Source organism: Bubalus kerabau, chromosome 3 (assembly GCF_029407905.1).
Source record: "Bubalus kerabau isolate K-KA32 ecotype Philippines breed swamp buffalo chromosome 3, PCC_UOA_SB_1v2, whole genome shotgun sequence".
Taxonomy (NCBI): Eukaryota; Metazoa; Chordata; class Mammalia; order Artiodactyla; family Bovidae; genus Bubalus; species Bubalus kerabau.
Window position 1 is genome coordinate 169,201,828 of NC_073626.1, and position 20,047 is coordinate 169,221,874.

Below are 20,047 nucleotides of genomic sequence, written 5' to 3' on the forward strand. Positions count from 1 at the left end.
AACACAGTAGTGGGAGCTGAATTTTTCTGATTGTTCTGTTGAGTGGAAACCAATTTGAGGAAGAGTGTCCATATGAAAAATTGTGTCCAGATCCCATTTCAGTCCCAAATCATTGAGGGGATTTGAGGATATATCCTTATCCTGATTTAAATATCATAATGTTTATATATTGACATGGGAAATGTGAGAGAGAATACAGAAGTTGGGTTAAACAGGAGGTGTTTGGTAAATCCCCCCTAATTTCTGGGCTTCCCTGGTGGCTCAGCTGGTAAAGAAAGTGAAAGTGAAAGTCACTCAGTTATGTCCAACTCTTTGTGACCCCATGAACTATATAGTCCATAGAATTCTCAAGGCCAGAATACTAGAGTGGGTAGCTGTTCCCTTCTCCAGGGGATCTTCCCAGCCAAGGGATCAAACCTAGGTCTCCCACATTGCAAGTGGATTCTTTACCAGTTGAGCCACCTAAAGAATCCACCTGCAATGTGGGAGATCTGGGTTTGATCTCTGGGTTGAGAAGATCCCCTGGAGAACAGAACAGCTACCCACTCCAATATTCTAAGCCACCTAAAGAATAGAAAATTGTGTAACTTCTTTGGAAAACATTCTAGTGGTTTCAAATGGTTAAATATAGAATTACCATATGACCTAGCAATTCCACTCTTAGGTAAGAGAAATGAAAACATATGTCCAAATAACAACTTGTATACAAATATATTTGTAGTAGCATTATTCACAATAGTAAAAAGGTAGAAATAACCCAAAAGACATCAGTTGGGAAGTGAATAAACAAAATGTGATATATTTATACAATGAAATATTACTTGGCCACAAAAAAAGAATGAAATAAGGATTTGTGCTACAACATGGATGAACCATGAAAACATTATGCTGAATGAAATAAGCCATACATGAAACACCACATATTATACGATTCCTTTTATAAAATTCTCCATAATAGGCATAGCTATGGAAACAGAAAGTAGACCAGTGTTTGTTTAGGACTAGGATGACTGGCTTAAAACTCAACATTCAAAAAACTAAGATAATGGCATCTGGTCCCATCACTTCATGGCAAATAGATGGGGAAACAATGGAAACAGTGACAGACTTTATTTTCTTGGGCTCCACAATCACTGCAGATGGTGACTGCAGCCATGAAATTAAAAGACACTTTCTCCTTGGAAGAAAAGCTATGACATACCTAGACAGCATTAAAAAGTAGAGACATTACTTTACTGACAAAGGCCCATCTAGTCAAAGCTATGGTTTTTCCAGTAGTCATGTATGGATGTGAAAGTTGGACCATAAAGAAAGCTGAGTGCTGTAGAACTGATGCTTTTGAACTGTGGTGTTGGAGAAGACTCTTGAGAGTCCCTTGGACTGCAAGGAGATCCAACCAGTTGATCCTAAAGTAAATCAGTCCTGAATATCCATTGGAAGGACTGATGCTAAAGCTGAAACTTTAATACTTTCACTACCTGGTGCGAAGAACTGATTCATTGGAAAAGACCCTGATGCTGGGAAAGATTGAAAGCAGGAGAAGAAGTGGACGACAGAGGATGAGATGATTGGATGGCATCACCGACTCGAACATGAGTTTAAGCAAGCTCCGGGAGTTGGTGATGGTCATTCCAGGTGAAGCCTGACATGCTTCAGTTCATGGTGTCTCAAAGAGTCAGACATGACTGAGCGACTGAACTGAACTGAGGCTGATCGGGGGCTGGTAAGTGAAAGGTTGTTGATTTCACACACACAGGCACACCATAGAGTTAGTAAAGTATAGCAGAAAACATGTTTACTAGGAGAGTAAGGAACTAGAGCTTCAATCATCCTTTCCTTGTCTTGAAGATCCCGGACAAGCCCCCAAAATGAAAGGTTGCTGCTGTGAGCTGTGTGTTACACTGGATGTGTGACCTCCAGAGGAGAGGATTTTGATCCGCGGTCAGAGACGAGGCTAGACTACTTGGAGATTTTTGTGTAGCAAAGTTTTATTAAAGTATAATAGAGATAGAGAAAGCCTCTGACATAGACATCAGAAGGGGACAGAAAGAGTGCCTGCCTTCCTAGTTTTTAGCAAGGTGTTTTATGTCTGTTAGAAAGCTATTAATCAGATAAGAGAGATGCCTCAATGCTGAAGGAGTTGCACTAGGCCCCTTTCCCACAATATGTACTTTTGAGATGGGTTGGCATGAGGTGTGTCATCCCCAGGCCATAAAACAGTTGACAGGAATACTGGTTTGTTGAGCCATTATCAGCCCAAGGTTTGAGGAAAGGAAAAAAGTCTTAGGAAGAACCATTTTGAAGAAAGGCGAATTCCGAAGCAAATACATCGTTTCATTAACATAAGAAAAACACGTTGGTTAGCTCAAGGCAGAACCCGGTGTCCTCAACACAGAATTAAAAGAAGCCGCTCTTAATTTTGTTCAGAGAAGGAAAACAGACTGCCACTTGCAGTTTATTTCCTCCTGCTGCTTGGGAACCTCTGCCCTTCCTGCCTGTTAACTCTCTCATAACTAAAGAGTGCAGGTTTCTTTAGGGGACGATAAAGGTGTTCTCAAGTTGTTTATGGTAATAACAGCACAACTCCATGAATTTACTAAAATCCATTGAGTTATATGCTCTAAATTGATGAATTATATAGTATGTCAGTTAAATCTCTTGAAAGTTGTTGTAAAAACACAATACTTTACATGGCAAATATTTATATAAGCACTTATAGTTAGATTATCCAGCTGAGTTCTATTGTCATTTCATTTTTTAAGACTAATTACCAGAAATTCTGAACACGAAATTTTAATTAACCAGGTTCTACCCTACAGAGTTCTTCTTGTTGGCTCCCCCCCCCCCCCCCATAGTCTTATTAAAGCAATAAGTTTAAAGTCAGGCCTGTACTATGGTGACATGGAATGATATGGAGGCATATGGCACAAGATGCATAGTGAAGGGTAGGAATTTTCATCAGCAACAGGAAGCACATTGATTAAACATTTGAAACATTATCTTCAAAGGGTATGACAGTGGCAGGAGAGAAGGAAAAAATATTAAGTGGATTCTCCCTCATTATGGGCTTCCCAGGTGGCAGTAGTGATAAAGAACCTACCTACCAATGCAGGAGACATAAGAGACTCGAGAAGATCCCCACAAGGAGGGCATGGTAACCCACTCCAGTTTTCTGGCCTGGAGAATCCGCATGGACAGAGGAGCCTGGTGGGCTACAGTCCATCTAGTTGCAAAGAGTCGGACATGACTGCAATGACTTAGCATGTGCTTACTCTCTCACTCTGTGAATTAAGTTGTCAGTCTTCTATGGGGAAAAATAACCTCTTCCAAACAGATTCCATAAATGTGAGCAATAAGATAAACTCAAATTGAGTTGAAAAGTTTGATGGAAACATCTTGCAAAAGTCAATTTGCCCCTTGTTAATAGTATGTAAAAGTTTGACTCTTAAAGCATTATTTAATGGCCACGCTATCTCTTCTCTCTTCTGATCTAGCAACCAGTTTCTCGAAAGGGCTAGTAATAGAAACTATGATCTCTGACATAGAATTACAATGAGAGAAACTCTATCTTTTATATTTCACTGTAGTTATTACCGTCTGAAGCATCATACCTAACACAGAAGTCCTACAGTATATGTATTAAATATTGGTCTGTCTGTCATTGTTTGGAACCACTGGACAGTAAGGCTTTATCAACTGTCATTTTAACCTTTCTCTCAAGTCCAGCCAAGTCTTCACTGACAGTGTTAAGTAGCTCTAAACTGAAAGAACCCAGTGCATACGTCAACAGCCCATTCCAGTGCCCCTCCAGTACTACTCATGCCTTCTAAATTAGTATCTTCGTATGTAAAATAGATAATAAGAACCTAATATAGAGCACGGGCTTTCCAGTTGGCTCAGTGGTAAAGAATCTGCCTGCAATGCAAGAGACGCAGGTTCAATCCCTGAGTCAGGAAGATCCCTTGGAGAAGGGCATGGCAACTCACTCCAGTATTCTTGCCTGGAAAATCCCATGGTCTTTTCCAGTGAATTGGCTCTTCACATCAGGTGGCCAAAGTATTGGAGCTTCAGCATCAGTCCTTCCAGTGAATATTCAGGGTTGATTTCCTTTAGAATTGACTGGTTTGGTCTCCTTGCTGTATGGGAAAGTGAAAGTGAAAGAAAGTAAAGTCGCTCAGTCGTGTCCGACTCTGTGCGACCCCATGGACTGCAGTCTGCCAGGCTCCTCCGTCCAGGGGATTTTCCAGGCAAGAATACTGGAGTGGGTTGCCATTTCCTTCTCCAGGGGATCTTCCTGATCCAGGGATCGAACCCAGGTGTCCTGCACTGCAGGTAGACTCTTTACCATCTGAGCCACCAGGGAAGCCCAAGTGAAGTAAAAGTCGCTCAGTCATGTCCAACTCTTTGCGACCCCATGGACTGTATAGTCCATGTTTGAATTCTCCAGGCTAGAATACTGGAGTGGGTAGTCTTTCCCTTCTCCAGGGGATCTTCCCAACCCAGGGGTCAATCCCAGGTCTCCCACATTGCAGGTGGATTCTTTACCAGCTGAGCCATAAGGGAAGCCCTGCTGTATGGGAATAGAATCTAAAAAAGAGTGGGTAAGTATGTGTGTATGTGTAACTGATTCACTTTGAAGTACAGTAGAAATGAACACAATATTGTAAATCAGATATACTCCAATAAAAAGCAATTAAGCATAAATTAGTATCTACTTCATCTTCAGCACATAAGGACTCAGGCATGTCCAGTCCCACGTGGACACTGTGATACCATGGTGACAGGATGATTATCACCCACCCTCATGAAGGCATTCTCCATTGGTCATCTTTTTTTTTAATTTTCTTTTTTTTTTTTAATTTAAATATATATTTTAAAATTTTGCAATGTTATACTGTTTTCTGCTATATAGCAATACTAATCAGCCATAATTATACATATGTCCCCTCCCTCTCTAGTCTCCTTTCCCTACCCCCTCTCATCCTCCCAGGTCATCATACAGCACCAGTCATCTTTTCTTATTTTGAGAATTATTACTATAATCAAAATAATGACATACATTATTTTAATGTCTTTGGTTACAAAATAGGAAGTATGAAAAGGAATAGTCCATGGCATTGTTCCATAACTTGTTCATTGTGCCTGTAGGCTACTCTGGATATCAGGATTATTACCCATACGGCGGGCAAGGTGCCTATGAAGATGTCCCCAGGAACTATGACACGTACACCGCGGGACTGAGTGAAGAGGAGCAGCTGGAGAGAGCATTGAGAGCCAGCCTCTTGGACCAAGGTAGGGAATTTACACCCTTTACTTATTTTAAAGTACATACCTCACATGGTGTGATGTCTGAAAAGGGGCTGTTTGTAGCAAATTAAACTTTAAATAGTTTATAAAAAGGAGATGTAGATGAAAAAAATGTGTGCAGATTGTGATTACAAAGAATGGGGTGCGATGCCATATTCCCAGCAACCTAAGCTAATAAGGTGCCAGACTGTATGTATTGTTAAAGTGGTTCTTTTTATAGGCCTGCCGCACTCAGTGCTTTGGCATTAAAGTCAAGAAACCTAAGAAAAAAATTCTTAGGTACATGAACGAAGGGTTTACTTTGAAATGCATATCTATAAGGCAGGCTATATGTCACTGTACATCAAAGTGTCGCCCACAAGCCGCCTTGATAATCACATGGGCAGCTTGGTGAGAATGCAGACTCAGGGTTTAGCTGCAGGTCTACTGAACCAGTCTCCCTGCGAGCAGAACCTAGAAATTTGTATTTTTAACTGACTTTCCAGACGATTCTTTTACCAATTAGTATATGAAAAGAAAGTGAAAGTGAAGTTGCTCGGTCATGTCCAACTCTTTGCGACCCCATGGACTGTAGCCTACCAGGCTCCTCAGTCCATGGAATTTTCCAGACAAGAGTACTGGAGTGGGTTACCATTTCCTTCTCCAGGGGATCTTCTTGACCCAGGGATCGAATCCAGGTCTCCCACATTGCAGGCAGATGCTTTACCGTCTGAGCCACCAGGGAAGCCCTATATGAAGTAGTACATGAAAACTGCCCTATTTATTTTGCCATCTTTGTTCTAGGTTTGGTAATAAGTTTTGGTATTCCTGTTTTTATTGTTTGTGTGTCTGAGTGTTAGTCACTCAGTCATGTCCAGCTCTTTGTGACTCTATGGACTGAAGCTTGCCAGGCTCCTCTGTCTGAGGAATTTCCCAGGCAAAAATACTGGAGTGGGTTGCCATTACCATCTCTAAGGGATCTTCCCAACATCTACTGCATTGGCAAGAGGATTCTTTACCGTTGAGCCACCAGGGAAGCCTGCTCGATACTATAAGTAACCATAATATCAGATACTTAAGAGAGGCGTCAGCCATTTGCTGGAATCCGTGAGAAGGGGTGAGCTTTTTCTTAACTAGATCTATCAGAGTTTCACAGAAGAGGTGGTATTTGAGTTGATCCTTGAAGAATGTGTAGCATTTGCCAAGATGTGAAAGGGCCTTCCAGGTAGGAATCATATCTTCTCAGACACAAGAGTAAGGGGTGTGGTCATCCCATCCTTGCTTTTGAATAAAGTGCTAAGAGAAGAAGGGGAAGAAGAGTGGGCAGCTAGGCTGGGGCCTGATCACAGAGGTCCCAGAATTAAATAGGCCATGTGGAAAATGGGTCTGGTCTATGATGTAACTTCCAGTGAGAGTTCTGCACAGGAGAGTGATCTGATCAGAGCTGTGTTTCACAAATCCAGCAACAGTCATGCCAGGAACAAGGACTGAGCATGAAGAGGGGTATCAGGCATTACAACATATGATGGGAACACACAGATTCCCACAAATACGGTCTTAGCAGTAAGTGTGCGTGGAGGTAGGCAGTGACAACAAGAGGGGAAGACAAATCAGAAGTCTTGAAGTAGTCTAATCACGGAGCAGAGTCTGGAAGATGAAGGTGGCTGAGGCAGTAGAGAGGAAGATAAATCAGGACTTCTCAGATGAAGAATATCAGAACGGTGGCCTATCAGTCGTCTGTTACTGGGTAAAATTGCCCAGACATACTTGGCCTAAAACAATACGTGTTTCTTCCACATTTATGGTTCCGCATGGATGATCCCATGGGCCAGGCTTCGCTGGTCTCAGCTGGTGTACTGAGGTGTCTGCGGTGGTCAGTTGGGGCTAGCTGCTCTAGGACAACCTCCTCTACCTGCCTGACTGCCCGCTGTCTGATGCGATGGTGGCGATTGGTCCACACGTGACCCGTCATCCAGCCGGCCAGGCCAGGTTCGTTCACAAGGCCTCAGCACGAGGGTTCCCAGGGAGAATGTGGGAACACACTTAGGCTGGTGTATTGTTGGTTCCGCTGTATTTTGTTACCGAAGCAAATCAGGAGACAAGATTCAGGGGATAAGGAAGTAGATTCCACCTCTTCCTGGGCTGAGCTGTAGAGTCACATTACAAAGAGGATGCACAGAAACAGGTGGATAACCAGGTATTTTCTTGCCATAACCAGCCTTAATGGACTGCTGATATCACAGTCACTGGAAGCGTGCCTTAGCCTTGGAATCCTAAACACTGGGGGCAAGGCCCAGAGGCTGTATTTTAACAATTTCTAAAAGTTAGTCCTGGGCACAGCAGGTGCTTAATCACTCCAAGGTGAAACATGCAATATTATGGGAGGTAAGGATATTATGTATTTAATTTAATTTGGAACAAACCATAATCTTAACAGAACTGTGTCTGAATTTGTTACCTTGGACTGTCCATTGAATGTAAATATGGTATGCTGTATTGGATGTAAATCTTAGAAGTGCAGTAGAAATGTTATCACTGATAAAAATATTAATCCCTGCATATCACACACACACAAAAGTAAGGAAGTCAGAGCAAAGCTACTAAGCCTGGACTTTGTACAAAACTTTAGTACCATAGAGAGACAACAGGAGGGGATTTTTGGAGTGATGGCACTATTCTGTTCTTGGTTGTTGTGATGGATACACTACTCTTTGTGTTTGTCAAAACTCACCTAACTGTATCCCACAAAGAGAACATTTTCCTAAAAAGGAGTTTTAAAAGATGTAAATAGAAATTAGCAAGAAACCCAATGAAATAACTGGTAGTCTTGCAAACAGACACTATAAAAATCATTAGTGAAAAGGTCTTATTTAGAAATGAAACATTGTTGCAATGGATTCACTTTGGGTCTTGTTTAGAAATGGAACATTGTTATAACTGATTCACTTTGCTGTACACCTGAAGCTAACTCAACATTGTAAATTAGCTATACTCCCCCCACCAAAAAAAGAAAAAGAAACGGGTCATTCACATGGTGATAAAGGGTCACTTCCTTAGAGGATGTGTTAATAGGGAAGCAGGGAGACTTAGAAGTCATCACCTGATCCCAGCGATCAAATTTGGCAGCATTGTTATGGGATGGCCTGATAGTGTATGTCTCCTGATGCGACGCCATATGAGGAACACAGCATCGACTGTGACATATTCTTACTAAAAATGCTTCGTCTTCCAGAGTAAAGGCCCATATACAGGAAATACATGGAATAGAGGAATAAGTCAAGACATCATACAAAACATGAGGTTTCTACAGTTCAGTGAAACTGGTCTCCAGGAAAAAAATCAATGTCAGAAAGAAAGCAAGATGTGATTTTTATATTAAAAGGAAGTAACAATCAAACATAACACAGTACCTTGAAAAACTGGTTCCTATAAAGAGACCTTTTTTGAGGAAACAGAAACTTTGTATTTGGACTTTGTGTCAGCTGTTGTTTGGGAATTGGACTAGCTTTCTTTGAGGTGACAGTGGTAGTATGGATAAGTAACAGAAGGTCCCTTATTCTTGGGAGATACCCACTGAAGTATTTGGAAACAAAGTAATGAGTCTGCAACGTACTTTCAATTTTTAGCTGAAAACAGCTCTCCCCTCTCTCTCCTTTTCGTTCTCCCTCTCTCACTCACTCAAATAAAGGTGAGAAACTGCAAACTTTACCCTGCGATTTATCTCTTGAAAATCCAGAATGACAATACTGACAACTCTACTTAGTTCTGCAATTAAGAAACCAATTGATGAAATTAATGTTTTCCTAAACTTACTTGACCACAGAACTTCATTTTCAATGAATGTTTTTAAGAGCGTATGGAACTAGTTCCAATGAAACTGATCTGAACTGATGCCTTAAAGTGCGTGTATGTACAGTAATGGGTGACAGCGAAGGAAATCACTTTGCAAATTGTTTATATTAATTTCAACTTTATTTCCCTTAAAATATTCATGTCTGTCTTACTAAGAGTGAGACGCCAAAGAGACATTTTTTAAAATGGGCTTTATTATTTTTTACCTTTATTTCCTATAGAAAAATATTTGGTTTATTTTATAACTGTTGACCATTATGGTAGGTACATTTGTTTTGAACCTTACTTTTTTCCATTCATTATTATGTTGTAATCATCTTTTCATGCCATTAAAAACTTTGAAACATACAGACCCTCCATATATTTTCTTAAACTTACAGCTGTTTCTTTTTTTTTTAAGACGGGAGATGTGCTGTAGGGGCTTCCCAGGTGGCTCAGCGGTGAAGAATCTGCCTGCGAATAGAGGAGACACAGGACAAATGGGATTGATCCCTGTGTTGGGAAGATCCCCTGGAGAAGGGAAGGGCAACCCATTCCAGTGTTCTTGCCTGGAAAAATCCATGGACAGAGTAGCGTATCAAGCCACAGTCCATGAGGTCGCAAAGAGCGGGACACTACATGCAGGCACAGTGTGTTACTAATAATAGTGTTTTTAATTCTGTGTTTGTTGAGATCATTATATACTTTTTGTTCTTTAGTTTATTATTAATAATATAGTAAATAATTTTGATTTTCACACTCTGTCCTTGGAATTCTCCAGGCAAGAATACTTGAGTGGGCTGCCATTCCCTTCTCCAGGGGATCTTTCTGACCCAGGGATCAAACCTGGGTTTCCTGCATTGCAGGCAGATTCTTTACCGTCTAAGCCACCAGGGAAGCCCCAATCTATTATTAATGAGGCAGGTTCGCATTCCCAGGTTAAACCTCCTGTGCTTGTGATGTTTCTGGTGCATCCTGGTGAAGTGCCATGTGTACCCAAAAGACTGCGTGTTTTGCTCTAGTTGGGTGGGGTATTCTACAAATGTTAATTAAATTAATTGAGTTGCTAGTGTTGCCCAGGTCTTCTAATCCTTGTGGATTATCTGTCTACTTGTTCTGTTGAGCACTGTATTTTGAATTTTGTAGAATTACTGTAATATTCAATATGTACTATACGGTTACCCTCAGTGTACCAACGGCTTTGAATTCCTCCACCGTTACCTTGTTTCTAGGGCGGGGGCTGATGTGCCTGAGTGTTTCTCAGTGTCTACTTGGACTTCATTTTTAAATCTTTGTCCTGTAACTGGGTTAGGTACTCCATCCCCTCCCTCACCCCTTCTCCAGTGGGTGGCACACTGTTGCTACTCGTTGTTGTTCAGTCGCTCAGTTGTGTCCAGCTCTTTGTGACCCCGTGGACTGCAGCACACCAGGCTTCCCAGTCCTCCACTATCTCCCGGAGCTTGCTCAAACTCACGTCCATCAAGTCGGTGATGCCATCCAACCGTCTCATCCTTTGTCGCCCCCTTCTCCTCCTGCACTCAGTCTTTCCCAGCATCAGGGTCTTTTCCAATGAGTTGACTCTCCTTATCAGATGGCCAAAGCATCAGAGCTTCAGCATCAGTCTTTTATTCGTTCCTGACCCAGGTATTGAACCCAGGTCTCTTGCATTTCAGGCGAATCCTTTACCTCTGAGCCACCAAAGAAGCCCCATTTGCTTGTTGCTCTCTGCTTTTTAGCCTGGCTGCGGGAGGCTGGTGTCGGAGAAGGCAATGGCACCCCACTCCAGTACTTTTGCCTGGAAAATCCCATGGACGTAGAAGCCTGGTAGGCTGCAGTCCATGGGGTCGCTAGAGTCGGACACGACTGAGCGACTTCACTTTCACTTTTCACTTTCATGCATTGGAGAAGGAATTAGCAACCCACTCCAGTGTTCTTGCCTGCAGAATCCCAGGGACGGGGAAGCCTGGTGGGCTGCCGTCTATGGAGTCGCACAGAGTTGGACACGACTGAAGCGACTTAGCAGCAGCAGCAGCAGCAGGAGGCTGGTGTAGGGTGTGCTCTGATTAAGGCTCAGTCCAAGAAGTCATTGTGTCCCTTGGTTTGGAGGCATGGTCTTCTCAGTATCCCTGACCCTCCAGTTTAGAGGGTGGTTTTTTTTTTTCTTCCTCTTCCCTTTTCGAAGCTGCGGAAGGCTCTCACTATTTCCCTAAGGGAAACTTGGTTTTTGTCTTTCTTGCAGGCACTTAAGTCTTTTGTTCCTTAGGGACAGTAGGGAGGAAAGATCCAGGCAGTCTTTCCTACAGTGGCTACTCTTCTGTCCCTCAGGACTATCCCAGGAAGGACAGAGGACAAAGGACACATGCTCTGAACTCACCTGTGTCTTTATAAGGACCACTGGAGGTCCTGAGAAGAGCCTGCAAGTGGGTGTAAATTCCTGTATATTGCAGCCCCCATGTGTTCTGTGTTATGTATTCTAAGAATATAATCTTGCTAGCTGTCGCTCTGCCTTAGCAATGTGTTAACAGTGTTGGCTGAATTCTCGTAAGCGTCCAGTAGACCCTGTCCTGGGTAAACAAGGGCTCCTGTAACATCATGGACTTCTGTCTAGCTGACTGCCCTACTGCTGTCCCTTTCTCATAGGTTCAGGCAGAATATTAATTTGCAAATTGTGCAGAATTTATGCTTAAAGATGATAGTGGTGCTTTTTCCAGTTTTCTATGTCCCCAGTGGAAACCAGAAGTGTTTCTGATTCTTCATTGGGGGTTTCAATTTATCATCTTAGTACATTTATTTATCAGCTTTTTTAAAAAAATAAGGAAAATCTTTCCCTCATGAAGAAGGTAGAATCTATAGGCTTGTTTTAAAAGGCAGGGTAAACTAATACAATTATGTAAAGTTTAAAAATAAAAGTTAAAAAAAAATTTTTTTTAAATAAATAAATAAAAGGCAGGGTAAACGCTTAATTCTTTTTCTTTGATTCCCAGTTTTCAGAGAAGTTAGCGTAGTAGTCAGCATTAATACTGGGACTTGAAAGGGCCAAGTAGTGGAAATTCATTTGGTGGAATGCCAGTCCAGCAAGAAACATCCAGCACCAAATTAGTTTCAGACCTCTCTTTAGGTCGATATACTGAAAGAGTAAATTAAAGAATCAAGGTAGCAACTTTTTTAACCTCAGAATTTGCTGTTGTCATATATCCTAACAGTGTACCTGGCTATAATTACAAGTCCTAAAGCTCATGCCAGGAAGAATAATACCAAAGTAGTCTTTGTAGAAGAAATATCGAAATCCCTATTATTTCAAGAGGCTTTTGCACATTTACTACCATTAACAAAAATCTTGTCCTGTTCTGTTGGCAGTCTCAGCTTTTATAAACGAATCCAAGAGGCAGCTGATGCCACAATAATAGAAAAATTCTGGATGAGAGCCATCTCTTTCTTTGAGTCAAAAGGCAGATGCCAACTAGGAACATTAGCTCATTCCATTTTCCTCTCCCCCTCCCCCACATCCCTCTATGTATAATTTGTGCCTTTTTTTTTTTTTTTTTTTTTTAAATAGCCTGCCACCAAGTTCAGCTGGCGGCTGGGTACAAAGCTGTGTCCTTTTCAACTTCTGTCTGCCAGCCTGGAGCATGTGTACTGGTTAAAACTGGAAATCCTCATGACATGTGGAGTAACGTGTGTTGCTTTTCCTAGATTCCTCTGAAAGGCAAACGGCCACAGTCACACTCCGGCTCTCTTGTGAAAATCAAGCAGTTTTGTCACCCCCTCCCCAGACTGTACAGTTGGGGTTACCGGCTGGCCATATGTGGAGCTATGGTGGGATAAACTATAATACAAAGGTCTTGGCTTTAGATTGAAATGGGTTCCTGCTTTGTCTCTAAGTCTTCACATGTAAAATCAACCAGGGGAGCCATATTGGAAAAGAGGATCTAGGTTCCAAATTAGTATGTAGGGCTTTTGTTGCTCAAAGATCACTTGACAGTATCTTTGAATCCTTTTTATAGGCATTTATATTCATAGGGACCAATTCAGGTATATTTTAAGTGAAAAAACAAAGAGAGAATTTAACTGAGTTGTCTGTTTTGCCTTTTATTGAAGCTACACCAAAGTATATGCAAATGACATTTGTCTTGTTTATTATTGTACGGAAAATTTTGAAAAGAATGGAGTAAATTACATACATGTTTTTAATCTTTCATCATATGGTACATCACATGGTATGAAGAGAAGAGGCTTGGAACTGCAGTGGTCTGAGCGTCAGTCCTCAGTGAACTAACTTTACTTGAGATGTATGTCACTGAACCTAATCAGACGTTTGCATTATTACTATTCTTTTTTTAAAAATGGTGGTGGTGGTGGATTAGTCACCAAGTTGTGTCCAACTCTTGCGATCCCATGGACTGTAGCCTGTCAGGCTCCTCTGTCCATGGGATTCTCCAGGCAAGAATACTGGAGTGGGTTGATAAGAGAGTTGAAGTGGGTCCCCTTCAAAGTTTTCTTTCTTTTCCATTATTCTGTGGTAATGGACTGAATAGGGCAGGCGTAGCCAGAAATGGGGACGTTGAGAGGTGTCAGGAATATTGGCACGTTTGTCATCTAGGTCTCAGGGCTGACGGATAAAAGATCATTTCTGTATCGGAGGATGAAGTCACACAACTGTCTAAGGCAAATCTACATTGATATGTAAATACGTTTGATGGTGGTACCTTCTTTAGTCGCTTGATTATATGACTCTTTACTGGCCCAATGCAGGCATAATGCAGTTGGTGATTTTTAACGTATGCAAATGTTCACGACTGGTCTGCTTGGCTTTGCAGGCGTGTTGGAGGCCAGGACAGAGATGCACAGCTCATTCTGTGTGACCACTTAACTTTTTTTTTTTAAGTAATTTGGTGTGTTTTCCCCTAGGAAAACTTTCTCTGTAATGAAAAAGTGCCATCTGCCAGATTTCCTAAAAGCAATTTCATTGCAGAACGCTTCCTTTAGATTACTGGTTCTTACTCCCTACTCTCGACATTAGAGATATTCATTTCAGTGAGTAAAGTTTGATATTCAAGACTGTAGCTAGATGTGAAATTGTGCGTGTAAAGAAATATAAATACATGCTTTTTCAAACCTGTGAACTAACGTGTGAATATATCCCAGTCAGGAAGACAAAGAATAAAATAAGTGGACTAAGGTTCTGTTTAGGTTGCTATTGGGAAGGAGCAGGCTTCTGTTGAGGTTTTATACTTTGAAAGATTAACTATATCTTGGCCATTGCTAAAATTAAAAAAAAAAATAATGATACATGCAATTGAAACACATTGAGAAATTGACATTAATAGTTCTTTGTGAATTATTTTATAATTTTTCCTTTGCCACCTACCCCCCCAGTCACCATTTATTTAAAGCATTATTCAGATGCTAATGAGTAGATTTAACAATAAACAAAACTCTAATGAAGTAGTTCCACCCACCCACACCTTCTCCATCCTGTTTTGGGGGCTAGCAGGTCTTAGTGGTTGCAGGACTGTTGCCTGGTGCATTTGTCACCTTGCTCCGGATGACTGTTCATTCTGTTCCTTAGCAAGTCCCTCTTTGAGTCCCTTGTCTATATGTGATACTGTTGTTGAGTGATAACAGGGTACAGAAATGAATAAGTCATCTTCTTTGCTATCAAACCAAAAGTATTATTCCTTTTGCTGAATGATAGGAGATGTAAGTGACTTCACTTCAGCTGCCCCAATATATTAGATTTAGGAAAGAGATAAAGTAACTTTTAAAATGAGTTAGTCCCTTTACTTACCCATCTATGAAATTCTCTGATTCAACAACTGTGATTCCTTAAGCTGTGTAAGAATTTTATAGAATAGCAAATTTATTAATATGATGATTTGGATACTCAGGTTATCTATACAGTTTTTTTCTTTTTTTAATCTGTACAATCTTTAATACCAAAGTTATTGATGGGTATATTCAGTGTCTCATAAGACCAGACTTAACTGAGAAAACTCTTTTAATATAGGCCTGTTTAAGAGACTCTTCTTTCCTATAAAATGTTTTAATTAGGAAGAGAGTTGTCAAATAGTGCTTTAAAATTATAGTAGATTCTACATTCTTATTAATCAAACAATTGGAGGTGTGAAAAATTTTCTAATTCTGTGTATCTGTACTAAAATAGGAAACAAAACAAATTCTCTTTTTTTGGAGCTAAAGACCTAGACTTTGTTTCATTGACTCAGCAGTTGATACTTTAATGAATAAAATAAATTTTTTTTAAATTTGAGCCTTTCTTGTAACATATACCATATAATTGTACCATATAATTTTAAGTACATAACTGCAGTCTTGGGGAGGGACCTCTTAAGTCAATCCTTTGCTTAATTTACTTAAATTATTTTTAAAGTAGGTAATGGAGAATGATATAAGACCATACAATTTCAAACACGAGCGGCACGGAGAGTGACCTTAAAGGTCATCATTGTCTGACCCTTGATTTTACCCAGTGAGGAAGCAGACTAGAAGTCAAGACACTTACATCCTATCGCAGTGTGTATCTGTGTCTGTTAACTGTGGACACAGCCTGCCCTGGGGATGCCGGTGTGATGTAGGTCGGCTTCCCCAGGCATGAGGATCTTGGGAGTCAGAACCTTCCTGGAAGGTGCGAGATTGAATCCACATTTCCTCGTGCTCCTATGAATCCAGGTGGGAGCAGAGCTGAGCCTTGAATTAGCTTCCACATCTGTCTTCTGGGCTGCCTGCAAAGGGACTCCCAGCTTTCTCCCAAAGTCCTACCTGAATTCCAGATGTCCCAGGGTGGGTGTTGCTGAGGGCCTGAGGCAGGTGGTGATGAGTACCTCAGTTCAGTTATTATGGTCTTCTAGGATTTGGACAAATGTTGTCATGCTGGTTAGAAAAGAATATATTAACTGTGGAAAATACAAATCACCAAAAAGAAAAGACAAAAAATAGTTCATAACTCCATCACCCACATTAAAACCACTCACATTGAATCCTTGCAGCTACCCATAAGGTAGGCACCCAGAAGAAACCTCTGTACATGTTTCGGTGATTTTTTCCCCAGGTCCATGAGCATTAATGATTCTGTGCCAGGAAGGTTCACATCCCCACACAGAACCCTATGAAATAAGCATTTGTCATTGTAATCATTGCTTTAGATTGGGAAACAGACCACAGAGAAGTTAATTGCCAGGCCCAGGGTCACATGCTGAGTGGCAGACAACAGATGAGAAGGCCAGACTCCTCTATTCCTTGCCGGGGCACTTTCTACGTTGTCCAACACAGCCTCTTCAGAAAAAGCACTTGTGGGCTGCTGTGAATTTTCAGATACGGAAGAGTCCAGCATGAATCTCTCTGTAGCCCTCCACATAGTCAGCCCGCATGGCTGAGCTGGAATTATGTTTGTGTTCTTGGAGGTGGATTGGCCATTGCAATCATCCTGACATGAGAACACTGAAAACTCTTAGGTAGGCATGGTCATGATAGAACAGTCTCAGCTAAATTGAAAAAGATAGTATCATTTATAGAATGACAGTGACATTTCTCTTACTGTTGTCCTCACATCATTGGCCTTGTTCTTTGGTTGATTTTTATTTTAAGCAAAAGAAATCCTGACATTAATTTAAAATTGTGAAATCAATAGTTTATATAAGAGAAGAATGCCCTTCTTATGGCAAGAAACTTGCATATTAGGTATCTAATAGAACACACACCAAAAAATGTGCTTCCTATAGACAGTCATAAATAATCTTCTGGGCAGTCATTTATTTCTACCAAAAACTATAGCATGTGAATTTGAAAATATTGTGTTTACCATGGGCTCAATTAATGTCATTTGAATTGATATTTGCACTGTTCCTTTAAATAGGACTCAATTTTTCTTCTATGGCTTTCTTTTTAGAAAAAGATTCATAACAAAAAGGAATAAATGCGCTTGCACTAAGTTTGCCTTAAGACATCAGAATTTTACATTGAGCTACCATCTGCCAATGCAGGAGATAAAGGAGACAGTTCGATCCCTAGGTTGGGAAGATCCCCTGGAAGAGGAAATGGCAGCCCACTCCAGTATTCTTGCCTGGAAAATCCCATGAACAGAGGAGCCTGGCAGGCTACAGTTCCATGGAATCACAAAGAGTCAGACACGACTTAGCAACTGAGCACAAGACAAAAACAGCAACATTTTACACACTCTTCTAGTTTCTTGCTGGGCTTCCCTGGTGGCTTAGGCGGTAAAGAATTCACCTGCAGTGCAAGAGACTTGGGTTCGATCCCTTGGTTGGGAAGATCCCCTGGAGGAGAGGGTATGGTAACCTACTCCAGTCTTCTTGCCTGGAGAATCCCCATGAACAGAGGAGCCTGGAGGGCTGCAGTCCGTGGGGTCATAAAGAGTCGGACACAGCTGAGCGACTAAGCAGCAGCTAGCTAGCTTCTTGTTAATAGGAATCATTCATGTGAGAATTTTCACTGTCTTTTTACTCAGCCTCTTGAATCTCACTTGGAGTTGCACGTGTTCATCCATTTTGTTGTGTTGTTTTGCTAGTGAGAAAAATCAAGAGTCATATGTTGGTTTCCATTTATTACAGAATCACAAATAGCTTTCAAAGTGGTCTAGTTTCATCACATGGCAGTTCTCCAAGGATTCAAAACTATTTATAATTCTGTTGTACTTTGTTATGGAGAGCCAGATGTGAGAGTCATGCATAATATGTATTTATATATCTTCGTGAATCTCAATTAGGGACCAGCAGTCTTCCTGTGTCACATCTGTGTTATTTAAATCTACTTTTGTTGTAACACAGGACCAAAATTGTGCAGCGTTATTAAGATTACTATAAATATTAAGCTGATTAAAATTACATTGTAATCATCTGCTTTAGAAAAATCGCAAATGGCCTAATCATGCCCCAAAAGGAGAAGTAGGTGAAATAAATCATGATCCAGAATAATACTCAGCCACTAAAAAGAGAAGCAGGTTCACAGTGAGTCAAATGAGCAGGATATAGCAGTATTCTTAGTAGAGACACATCTATTTTTGTAAGACCTACTAAATGTACTATAAAAAAGATTGGAATAATATTTAGCAAAATGCCACTCATCCTATTTCTTGGGAATAAGATTATGGTGACTTACTTTCTTGTTTTGACTTCATGCCATTCTCTCAAATGTCTGCAAAATCACGTAGAACTTTTATGAAAATCTACACATTGCTAAAAATAGGCAGTATTGGCCTTCCTCTTCTTTGATGTTATCCACAGTCCCACTCTGTTAAAGGCATCAGGCTGTTTTTTGTAGAGGAATGCAGAGAAAACTCCACCTCACGCCTTCACCTCCAGCCTCTGTGGGCTACTTACTCCATCAGAGTGATGAGGGAGATGGTGCAGAGCTGATATCCAAACTAGGATCTCTCTAGTTTTCCTTTTTGCTCATTTCCTTCTTTCTTTTCTTATCTATCCTTCAATCCTTCCAGGCTGAAAGTATCCACATACTCTGGGCAGGAAGAACAGTGGCTTCAGTTACCAGTAGCTAGCTCTCCCTGGCTGCTTCAGTGATTTCTTTTTTTTTTCTTTAATTAATTTTTTTTATTGAAGGATAATTGCTTTACAGAATTTTGCTGTTTTCTGTCAAACCTCAACATGAATCAGCCATAGGTATACATATATCCCCTCCCTTTTGAACCTCCCTCCCATCTCCCTCCCCATCCCACCCCTCTAGGTTGATACCGAGACCCTGTTTGAGTTTCCTGAGCCATACAGCAAATTCCCGTTGGCTGTCTATGTTACATATGGTAATGTAAGTTTCCATGTTACTCTTTCCATACATCTCACCCTCTCCTTCCCTCTCCCCATGTCCATAAATCCATTCTCTATGTCTGTTTCTCCATTGTTGCCCTGTAAATTAAGGGATCCAGAACACACTGGATCCTGTCTCATTGAAGCCTTCCGGAGCCACAGCACCACGTGTTGCCATCTGACTTTACAGTTTACAAAAGTTAAAGCTGCGCACATTTTACCAAGCATATTTTTTTTCAGATCAGTTGTGCATCACCTCAGTGGAAGGTGTCTAGTGACTGGCACTCAGAAGTTTGGGTCGCCAAGGAAAGGAGGAGTCTGGCATGCTTTCTGTGGAAGAGAATTTTTGTATTGCAAAATACACTTTTTGTGTTTCTAGGAAACAGTGGGTGTTGCCTCTCGGATCATAGTGTTCAGGATTCCCTACAAATCCCTACAGAACAACCCAAAACCAGTAGTTTGTAATTTTCAGCTCAGTGAGACTGAAAGGAGCTCGGGGTGATGCCGAAATAAAATGTAGCCTAGCCTACCGACATTAAGGGAGATAAAGTGTTTAATCAGTGTCTTCTAGAAAGAAGTGACATCTGTATGGAACACCTGCTGTCTTCATTATAACTTTAAATGAGCTGTGTCTCTGGGGGTTAGCAGGCCCTTCTTTTGGCACACTGTGCTGTGACAGAGATAAACTTTAAGCCCCAGGTAATTCACCATTGTGTGGAAGATGCTTTTTAGTGAGACATGTGGGGGTGAGGAGGAAAATGAGCCCCTGCCTCAGATCACTCAGGCCCAGCGAGAACCATTTTGAGCATAGCTTTGACACTGTGACACTTGTCAGGTTATGACAATGTTTTCTTACCCCCTCGGCAGCCCTAATTATTTGCTAATTATTATCATTTTAATGTTTTATGCATCAGGAAGGCATGAAGACAGTGTTTCTTGGTTTATGGGCGTAGCTGTTTTCTGGAATTCAGGATTTCTTTCTTTTTTTAATTTTAATTTTAAACTTTTTATTTTGTATTGGGGTGTCACTGATTAACAATGTTGTGATAGTTTCAGGTTAACAGCGAAGGGACTTAGCCATACATGTACATGGATCCATTCTCTTTCAAACTCCCCTCCCATCCAGGCTGGCATGTAAC

At 41.0% G+C, this 20,047-nt stretch overlaps 1 protein-coding gene across 20 annotated transcripts in view; it reads left to right on the top strand.

The window, feature by feature from the left end:
• Positions 1-20,047, top strand: part of RHBDD1 (rhomboid domain containing 1) — a 208,775-nt gene that overhangs the window by 74,105 nt on the left and 114,623 nt on the right. For 18 of the 20 annotated variants that reach the window (XM_055573614.1, XM_055573634.1, XM_055573618.1 and 15 more), the window contains one exon: positions 5,149-5,292. In XM_055573614.1, coding sequence (XP_055429589.1) covers positions 5,149-5,292 — 144 coding nt within the window. Of the gene's footprint in view, positions 1-5,148; positions 5,293-8,518; positions 9,484-11,442; positions 11,538-20,047 lie in introns of those variants that run through there. The other 2 variants (XM_055573623.1, XM_055573633.1) reach the window with 2 other exon arrangements.